General features: G+C 41.2%; 1 protein-coding gene across 1 annotated transcript in view; it reads left to right on the forward strand.

Moving 5' to 3' along the window:
- LOC136652234 (collagen alpha-6(VI) chain-like) overlaps positions 1-10066 on the forward strand; it is a 92966-nt gene extending 82900 nt beyond the window's left edge. Inside the window, exons 32-39 of the mRNA XM_066629161.1 lie at positions 573-609; positions 1830-1841; positions 2683-3176; positions 4689-4776; positions 4874-5545; positions 7061-7157; positions 8251-8371; positions 8483-10066. Of these exons, the coding sequence (XP_066485258.1) occupies positions 573-609; positions 1830-1841; positions 2683-3176; positions 4689-4776; positions 4874-5545; positions 7061-7157; positions 8251-8362 (1512 nt within the window). The 3' untranslated portion in view covers positions 8363-8371; positions 8483-10066. The remainder of the gene's footprint in view (positions 1-572; positions 610-1829; positions 1842-2682; positions 3177-4688; positions 4777-4873; positions 5546-7060; positions 7158-8250; positions 8372-8482) is intronic.
- The last annotated feature ends 554 nt before the right edge of the window (positions 10067-10620 follow it).

A 10620-nucleotide genomic window follows, 5' to 3' on the forward strand; every position in this document is an offset into this window, starting at 1 on the left:
CAGACTTGCATCATATTTTCCAAAAAGGGATTTTTAAAATCTTTAATACTCTTATTGATCTGCACCTCAAAAAAAAATTTTCTATTGGTTCTTTTAACTCTTTAACTTCTGTATTCAACAAAATTAAATCTCTTGTTTGAATTATTATTTCTGGGATATATCTCAACAGACCAGTGATTTTCAACCTTTTTTGTCTCATGGCACACTAACAAGGTCCTAAAATTGTCAAGGGACACCATCAGTCTTTTGACAATTGGCAAGGCACACTATACTGCCAGAAGGGGGCGCACATCCTCCAATGGCCCTACTAGTAAATGACCCTCCCCCAAATTCCCATACCTGCAAACCATTCATGGCACACCAGTGTGCCATGGCACAGTGATTGAAAATTGCTGGATTAGACTAAGAGAAAGGATCCAGAGGACATCCAGAGAGCTTCATGGCTGTGGGGAATTGACCTCAGTTTCCCCAGTGGTAGTCTGACACCGCACTGTGTCTCATTTACAGACAGACCTCTTTATCCACTAACAGTTAATAGTGTATCTCTTTACATTTTGTTTTGCTTCTTTCAGCCTTGTGAAGTCATTGAATATGTGCGCAGACACAGCCGTAAGTAGCTTGGATCACAATTGTAACTGTTAGGGCTGCAAGCTAAGGACACCCTTGTTAATTTTTTCAGACTTTAGCTCTGATGTTTTAGGGCGCAAACCTAATCTGCTCTGGAACAGGCAGGTCAGCTGGCCTGCACTGTATCCAGCACAGATTTGGTGCAGGCTGGGGCACAGCTTGGAGTAAGGGGAATTATTTACCCTCAAGCAACTCTCCAAGCAGCCGTATAGGTCTACTCAGATCTGCGCCGCCTAAATCAGATCAACTTAAAATTCTTTAAATCAGTGGACAACCTTAATAAACAGAATTCCGTGTAGCAAAAGCCCGGGAAAGGCACATTTTTCATCACAGATCCAGTATGTCATGTTTACATGAGATATAATCCAATAGACAAGGTTTTTTAGTGTGTATAATCTGATGACTAATGGTAGACTCATCTGTAAACATACATGAATGGCCCAAACCAATCTCCTGCCAGCCCATAGTACACAGTGCCACTATCAGAGCATGTGCTGCATGCTGTAGGGGTCAACCAGACAGCCTCAGAGAGGTAACTAAATTTTAGCAGTAACTAAATTTTTTTATTTACCTCTCTGTAGGCTGCCTGTCCTCCAATGGGTCTCCTTGGACCTATGCCAGCTAATTTGCAGGCATAAATCTGAGGAGACTCAGAGGATGTTTAGGGGTGGGGAAGGGGGGATAAGATCTTGGCATGCGCAGCTTTAACCAAGATCTGCCGCCTCCCACCCCTGCCCTGTCCAGACTTCCCCACCTGCTCTGGCAGAGTGTCTAGGAGCCACTGTTTGCATGTGAGAGGCCTACAGCCATTTGTGCTGGTGGTCCAAGAGTGCACAACAATGGCACAGCTTTTTCGCTAGTGTCTCATGCTTTGTAGTGAAATTTGATAACAAGATTCACTACCATGAGGCCTCCATAGGTTTGGGTAGCAGGTCAATCATTAAAGCTGTTCTTGGCTGCCTATGATTCATAATAATTTTTGTATTCTTCTATTCTGAAATCTTTACGAACTATTGGAAATAATGAACTACAGGCCAACCTTTTGTTCGTATACTGCATGTAAACTAACAAAAAGCACTGTTACTAAAGGCCATATGGGCTAACTATGAATTCCTCTAACGATAGCACTTACTCTGTTTTAACACTTCCAAGATAACACTAGTATGAAATAATCCATCTTTTTTCTTCCCCTTTCTGTTTAGCCTGTTGGAAAGGTGAGTGTTGATCCTGTTTTTAACTCATAGCCTTTTCTGTAGAGTTTTCCAATTTGTGATAATAGGTAATATTAGTGTCAGCTTGAATATAGATAATTTTGAGAATGTACTATAGAGTTAAGCCTCTAAAGTCCCAATCCTATTTGGATGCCACACCAACATCACACTGACACTGGCATGACACCTCTCGTATCTTAAGCCTCACCAGAAATATTGGAGGAGGAGGGGAGACATCTATAGCCCACCATTGCAGCCAGCCTATCAACAATGCCAGCTTCCCCAACAACTATGATACCATTCAGATGCCATTGCCAATAAATACCCCACCCCCAATTCTTCTTGAATAGTTGATTCATATTTGGGGCATTCATTATATGATTCAACTGGCTGATTTGGTTGAGATGTGGGGGAAAAGGCTGATTGACAGTTTGTTTACATTTTTATATTTACTGTCTACTGCAATGATAAAATGTAGAATAATGTTTGGCCTTATATATTGTTAAGGACACTATAAAAAGAGGGAAGGCAGTTTTGACAACTTTCTGGTCATAGTTATTGTTATACCATTATCTGTTATATATTTTTCTAACCTTACATATTGTAGTTGCACAGCTGTTTGTGGTCATGGATAAGGGATTGTTAGCTGCTTTGTAGAATTATTTCAGGATTTTATGAAGCATGTTCATAGACATTCATGTTCGTATGAATAAAAGCACATTCACGTGAAGCATGTTGATGTATGCACAGAAATTGTGACTTTAGTTGCATTAATATGAATTATATATTTCTCCAAAAAAAAAAATCTTTAATGCATTACAAATTAAACTGTCTTGCATTCTAGGAACACAGGGGTGCCCAGTATATCCCACTGATCTAGTGTTTGCCTTGGATGCATCCCAAGATGTCACACCCCAGATATTTGAACAAATGAGAGAGATCATCATAGCAATTGTGAATGATACCAAAATCAGAGAGAGCACTTGCCCAGTGGGAGCCAGAGTGGCTGTCGTGTCTTACAACTCTGCTACCCACCATCTGATCCGCTTCTCAGATTTTCACACCAAGAACCGGATGCTTCAGGAACTCAAAGCTCTATCTTACCAGAGATCCACAGACAGACGGGATATTGGTGGATCTATGAAATTTATTGCCAGGAATATCTTCAAGAGAACTCTCCAAAGCCCAAATGTGAGAAAAATTGCTGTCTTTTTCAGCAATGGTCAATCTAGCAATTCAGTTTCCATCAACACAGCAGTCCTGGAGTTCAGTGCACTGGATATCCTTCCGGTGGTCATTGCTTTTAATCGCATTCCTGAAGTCAACCGTGCTTTTGAGGTGAGAAAATACTGTGTTTTTCTTCTTTGCTTCAGGAGAATAATCTCAAAGGCTTTAGGTTGAATTAGGCCTGATATAATCTAAATGTAATAAAGTTACATTCTAGATGGATTAGTGTCACGGAGTAGTTCATTCATGTTGAACATGAAAACAAATCCTGCTTTTTGTACACAGGCCTAGAGCACAACGATCAGGCCGGGTGAGGCACTGCTGAGTCCTTATCAACATTCAGTAACCGAGCACAGTCTGGGACAGCAATTTTCAGCCTTTTTCTTCTCATGGCACACTGGCAAGGTGCTAGATTTGTCAAGGCACACCATCAGTTTTTTGACAAGGGACACCACACTACTGGTAGGGCACTCACATACCCCAGTGGCCCTACTAATAAATGACCCTCCCCCAGTCTCCTGAGGCATACCTGCAGACCATTTGTGGCTCACCAATGTGCCATGGCACACTGGTTAAAAATTGCTGGTCTGGGAGATTTTGGATGAGGTCAATTTTCAGGATATCCATTGAACAGTGCAGACTGACATCATCTGATGTTACAGTCCTGGAAATACATGTACTGAAGAATGGAATTTAAAATATAATTGCTCTGCTAATTGCTGGGAACTAACTGCTGTACAGGATTTATGCCTGAGGATAAATTGAGTAAAGATGCAATTTCTACTTGCCTATACCAAAGGATAAGTTGTGTAAAGATACCATTTCTACTTGCCTATACCAAAGGATAAGTTGTGTAAAGATGCCATTTCTGCTTGGTTTCTGATGTGCTGCGTGCACCCAGGGTGCTTTGGCATTCGATCCGATATGTGCAGTGAACCAGCAAGTAGACTGTGGCCCTTTACACCAGTGACTACAGCTTTTCTCTGTATATTAATGGTGATTAGTAAAACTAGTGAGCCAAGATTTAAAGATTGTTTCTTAAACAGATTCCTTCATGGAACTCCAATGAAGACAACTGTCTATCTGGAATAATTTAGAATAACAATTAAAAATGAATATGTTTGTTACTGAGGATCGTGTGTTATAATGCCATTCATATGGATTACCATGATGCCATTCATACAAACAGTGGTTACACTACTTGCTTTACTGGATAAGGAGTTAAAATTCCTTAATACAAAATGCTAAGAGGATATGATTTTACAGTCATCACGAGCCAGGCATCAATATCTGGCAAGTTTTCCCTCTCAAGAAAACTTGAGAGGGAAAACTTGAGAAAAGTATGTTGGGCTTGCCAGCAAATAAGATCAAAAATCTTCCCATCTGCCTACTCAATTAGAATTTTATTGTACTAGAATTGGGGTGCTATGGATGGTTATGGCCTAATTATTTTGCTATTTGTTATTTGATATGTATAAAGAATTATATTATCATTTTTGCTGGAAATTTTAAAGATAGACTTTATTGATATTTTATGATTGCTTTTTATTTTTATTATTCTAGTTGATAGTAATACATTCAAAACTGGAAAAAAAAGTGTTTACAAATGTTTTATTCTTTTAGATGGATGACTCAGGACTATTTCAAGTAATTAATATTCAACAGGGGAGAGATTATATTATACCAAGACTTAACTGTATACTTTGTTACGGTAAGAGCATCTGAAAATAAAAGAGAACCAGCTCTCAAATCATAATTCCTCTTTTCCCATGTTTGTATTGTGACAATGAATTTGTAACCATTTTCAGACAAGTGCCAGCCAAATGAGTCTTGTCTCCGTGTTGAAACCTCCTCACCCCAGACCTACATGGATGCCGCGTTCATTTTAGAGAACTCAAGGAAAACAAGCCCCGTTGAATTTGAGAAACTGAAAGATTTCCTAAGCGCAACATTGGACAGTTTTGACATTTCTTCTGATCCCGAGTCCTCTTTGATAGGTGACAGGCTGGCTGTGGTGAGCCATGCTCCGCCGGAATTCGGGTTCCGAACACAGAAAAGTCCTGTTAGGACTGAGTTTGAATTTTTAAACTATACCAGCAGAGGACAAATGAAGAGACACATCCAAGAATCTGTCCAGCAGATGAGTGGAGCAGCTGCTGTTGGCCATGCCATACAGTGGGCAGTCAACAACCTTTTTTCAGAAGTACCCAACCAGAGAAAGTACAAGGCGATCTTTGTCATAAGTGCTGGAGAAACAAGTCAGTGGGACAAGGAGGTGTTGAGGGATGCAGCCCTGCGAGCCAAATGCCAAGGCTTTGTTGTGTTTGTGCTCTCATTGGGCCATGAGTTCAATGACCTAGAACTTGAAGAACTGGCAAGCCTGCCCCTCGAGCATCACTTAATACAACTCGGCAGAGTACACAAGGCTGACCTCAGCTATGCGGTGAAGTTTCTGAAGTCATTTCTACATCTCATCAGGAGTAAGTTGTTGCCCCATAAGCTCACTCTAGTTTGCTTTTCGATTGCTCAGAAGAGATGCAGTGATGCTCCTGTATCTTCTGAATAGCTGCCGTTATATTCAACACAGGAATGGTACCCAGCTTTTCTTTTCTGGGGAGCCTCCTGAAATGGGATGGTTCTGCGCAACTTTTATTCCTGCTCTTTTAGAAATTTGGTAAACCAGGAGAAAGAAAACATTTCAGTGTTATTTAATTATGTGACATCTCAATATGGTTAGAAGCAGTGGTTTATGGCATACAGGGGCAGATCCAGTCTTTTGGTTTAGGAGGGGGGCCATGAGCACAACCATCTCCAGAGCCCAGCTCAACCAGGTGGGTAGACCTGGTCTCTGGGTTGAACATGATGGCCTCGGTGGCCAAGGTTTGCTGGATGCGTAGACCTGGGCTCCTGACTGGACTTGAAGCCCAGATATAAGCTGGGTAGACTTGGTCTCCAACTTCTGGATAGTGCTGGCACATGACCCACCAAAAATCGGGTGGGTCACGATCCACTGTTTGAGATTATCTGCCACAGTGCATGATTTGTGTACAAAAAGTTCCATGCAGGGATTGCTCAAGCTATCTGCAGCCCAAAACGGTGCCAAATTCCTCAGCCTACACAACTCTCAGCCCCAGTGCTGTCCCCACTCAGTAATTTTACAGGAAGTGGTGGGGGATGAAAGGTAGTGGATCTCAAAGGCAGATATGTTGGGTCTTTTCCAAAGCAAAGGAGACTGTAGCTCTCTGGAAAAAGATCCCAGTGATTACCTTTTCCAGTGCTGCTGCCGCAATCCTCAGCAGTGGTGCTGGGGAATGAGGTACGTTTCTTCTTATGCACTCACTCTCCAAGGAGAGTGTGTGAGAAGTGGATGGGCAGTGGCCAGTCAGATGATGGATGGGGAGGTTGGCCGAAGACTGTGGGGCACTCCCCATCTAGTTTGCCACCTCCTCCAGCCCACCACTCAAAGCAATTGCTTCAACCAGTCTCATGGCTGAGCCATCCTGGTCCTGTGTTTAATTCATGGGAATTCCATTTCAGGAATCAAAGGAGAAAGGGCTGGAAAAGAACTCTGCTTAAAACCTTCGACAAGCCTTACCAGTGGAAGGCTAGGCAAACCAATACCTGCAACTCTAGTTCTTATATTTAAACAAGGGCTGAGGTAGCAGCAAATATTCCTTGTAATTTTTGCAAGGGCTGCACGGAGCCCTAGCAGAACTTCACAGTGGCAACTCCAGAGTGCTCAGCAATGACATCATCACTGAGCTCTGGAGCACTGTGACAGAAACTGCACAGGACTCCAATTCTAACTGCTGAGCCACACAGCTTAGATAGGACACTGGTGCAGCCCTGGATGTCACTATCATAGCAAAGCCTACTTCCAGCACAGGGCAGGAAACTATCCATTCCCTCTGGGTTGCCAAGTATTTGGGTACAAAAAGTGTGGTTCTGCACTTGCTCATGATACCTTTCCATTTGGGGATCTTTTGTCATGACAGGAGGCATCAACAGGTACCCACCAGGGCAACTCAGGAGAAGATGTGCTGAGATCACCGCCCAGTCTCCTGTGTATGTTCCACAACACCAAATTAGAACGTGAGTTTCTTTCTAGGTATTCGTTCCTACTCCCATCGGCTACGGTTGCCACCATTTGAGGAGGGAGACTGGCAAACATCTGTGCACTGGAAGGTTGGATAGGATTGGGCTCTGAGCTATGAACCTGGAACTCCCTAGTTTGAATCCAACCATGATCACATTAAGTGGCCTTAGACAAGCAGCTCCCTCTCAGCCTCAGTTCCCCTGTATTTTGGGATAATAATATTTATCTCACAGGGCTGTTGTGAAGATTACAAGACAATACATGTGAAGCAAATTGAAATAAGCTATTAAAATGCTTGTTGTTAAATTTGATGATAATGAATGAAGGCCTTCTTCTTCTTGTGTGTGTTGTAGCTTATGTGTATGTAAATCCACTTTATTCATATCTAATATATTCTGTTGCAACCCAGTATACCAGCCTGTTCAACAGCCAAAGCAAGTGATATGTATTGATTTATTCTTTGTCTAGTTACAAAGCAAAATAACAGTGCAAGCCTAGGCATGTTTACTAACAAGAAAGTCACACAATGTTCCATGGGACTTATTCCTGAGCAAACATACATTAGACTGCAACCCACCCAGCACCAACACTTAACACTGTCAAGCAGATTCTGGGGCTGCAGTTCCCCCACAGGACCTGCTACGGACGTCTGCCAAGGTCCCACTATTTAATCTAAAAGCTCCTGTAGTAGTAGACAATGTCTGTTGCCACCTATTGCTGCTAGACAGACATCGGACTTCAGCCCTTGCACAGTGACAGCGCCCCCACTGAGCTTGCATAGGAACAGGCTGTTACTGGGAGCCCAATCCTATCCAATTTTCCTGCACCAATGCAGCTGTGCCAATAGGGTGTGTGCTGCATCCTGCAATGGAGGGGCAGTCACAAAGGTCTCCTCAAGATAAGGGAACATTCCCTTATCTTGGGGCTGCATCACAACTGTATCATTACTGAGAGGTTGTATAGGATTGGGTCCTAAGTGTTTTTGATGGATAGTGGTAACGGTAATGTGACTCTGTAGTAATCCTCTTGTTGCATTCAAACCTTTTGCATGCAACTGCCTCAAATTGTATTTTATTATCTTGTATCTAGTTTTGCTGTTGATGAGTTTGTGTCAAGTGGAGCTAGGCCTGTAGAAACCGATTCTAATTTTACGGACCTCCTGGGAGCCAATTCTGAACTCCTTGAGAACTTCAGAACATAGCAAATGATTGTAAGTAGAATGTATGTAGCAGGATATCTTGCAAAGATATGTAACAGGGATAAATGCAATGGAATAAGAACTTACTGATTTTCTTCCTCTTTTTTTTTTTTTTGCATCCAGGTACTTGGAAATGAGCAAAATATTGGAAATGACACATATTTCTTGGTTTTGAGCAGGGAGAGACATATTATGTACAGAAGATGGAAGGGTTATTGCTAAAATGTACACGTTGTTGAAATACGAGACAGAAGAGGAACAAGTGAAAGAATGTATGATTCAGTGGGTCATGTGGGTCATGTCATTTCAACGGAGCAAGGGGAGAAATTATGGACTAGATGAATGAATTTTATGTTGAATATGAATCTTAAAGGGAATTTTACAAGATGATGTACAGGTGGTATAAGATGATGTACAGGTGGTGTATGACTCCATACACCAAACAAAGAGGCTCTTAATGCAAAGAGGCAATTATCTCTGGTAACCTGTGCAGCCAGCTAGTGTCTGGCAGGGATTGTCTGTTTACTTAACAGAGGCACAAGATTGGGCTGAATGTTTGCTTAACAGCCTAATCACATAACAACAGAGATTGGAGAACATTTCCCTGTTGTTAAGTGGTACACGCCTGTAGATCCATATGCACGCCTGTAGATCCAGATACAATTAATTTTAAAAGTGAATATACAGATGAAACCAGAAGCCTTTTTACTAGGTTTGATAGATGATTATGCAAAAAACAAAACACTTTTGAGTTATTTTTATATTTGACATCTGCAGTAAGAAGACTATGCACCTCAACACTGGAAAGCAGCCAAAATACTGTCAGGTGAAGATTGGTGGACCAAGATTATGGACTTTGCAGAAATGAATAAATTAACCATTTTACTTAAAGAGAAGTTAGTAGTTACATTTATTAACAATTGGAAACCATTCAAACTTTCTGAATATTAGAAAAAAAAATGATATGATTTCTGGATTTGAGGATTAGAATGAAATGAAAAAATATTGAGAAGAGTCTAAATAACTAGCTGATATGCTAAGAAGAGTTCTATAAGAAGTGCAGACAGAGATGTAAATTATATTTCTTGAGATTTGGATTAGATGGTAGGGAATTTATTGTGAATTAGGATACTCTCCATACTTACATGACAAGTTTTTTATTTTTTTGTTTGTCTTTTCTATTTGTTAGTAGATTTGCCTGTGTTTAGTTGTATTTTTAGTATTATCGATTTTATTTGTTCTAGATAAATATTAGAGCAAAAAAGGAAGTGATACATTTCTCTGTCACATCAAAATGGTCACACCACATGAGGCTTTTGCTGAGGTAAACTGGGGTAAACAAAATTTACTTAGCCTGCTTTGTAGCTGGAAAATTTTGTGTAGGAAAAGAGGGGGTTACTGTTTCACCACTTAAAAAGCATAGCGAGGCTGGGGGAAAAAACTTTTAGAACTGATAGATATGTCAGTGGCGTCGACAAGAAAGTCTAATATCTTTGTAACCTTTCATGATGACTACAGTTACCCAGAGAATATAATTAATTTCCAGATCTTTTTGTTTGCCATATTTTTACATGTTCTTTTTACTCCGCTGTTTTCTCTTAACCTACCTGCTCTGCAGTGCTACTTGTGGATTGTGAAAGCATTTACAATACAAACACAATACAAAAATATTGTACTGAGCTTCTTACTATGAAAAGATCTCATGTGTAATTAACCTTTCTCAAGGCTGTTTTTGAATTTTTTTAATCCAAATGTCTTCTGGATATGAAGTGCCCTAGAAACTCCAGGACTGCTTCCACTTAGGATGTTGCTAAACCTGCACAAAGAGTTCTGGGACATAGTTTTTCATCTGTTTTTCATATGTAAAGTTGCTTATATGAAAAACTTGGGCATGCTGGTAAAACTACAGAAGCCTCCATCTCTGCTATATACCAGGGATGGGAACTTGAGTCAGGTGACTTGAGTCCGAATTGCAAAAACATGTGTTTTTTGCTGACTCGTGTACACTTGAGTCACCCGTGTCGATGACTCTGGCACTGACTCAAGTCTGAGGCCACTAACTCAGAAATTAGTCATGAATGTGAACAAATTGAGTCTGTGAGCCTGGGTGCGCTTGCTTACTTTTATTGACGCATGAAAGACCTCATGGGGCCATCTTCCAGACTGGGCAAGCAGCTGGGAAGTTCCAGCCAGGAGAGGGAAGGGATGATCTTTTCATTTTGCATTCAGCAGGTGGTGGGAGGAGGGAGCGGGCTCTCTTC

This window comes from Tiliqua scincoides, chromosome 5 (genome assembly GCF_035046505.1).
Source record: "Tiliqua scincoides isolate rTilSci1 chromosome 5, rTilSci1.hap2, whole genome shotgun sequence".
NCBI lineage: Eukaryota > Metazoa > Chordata > Lepidosauria > Squamata > Scincidae > Tiliqua > Tiliqua scincoides.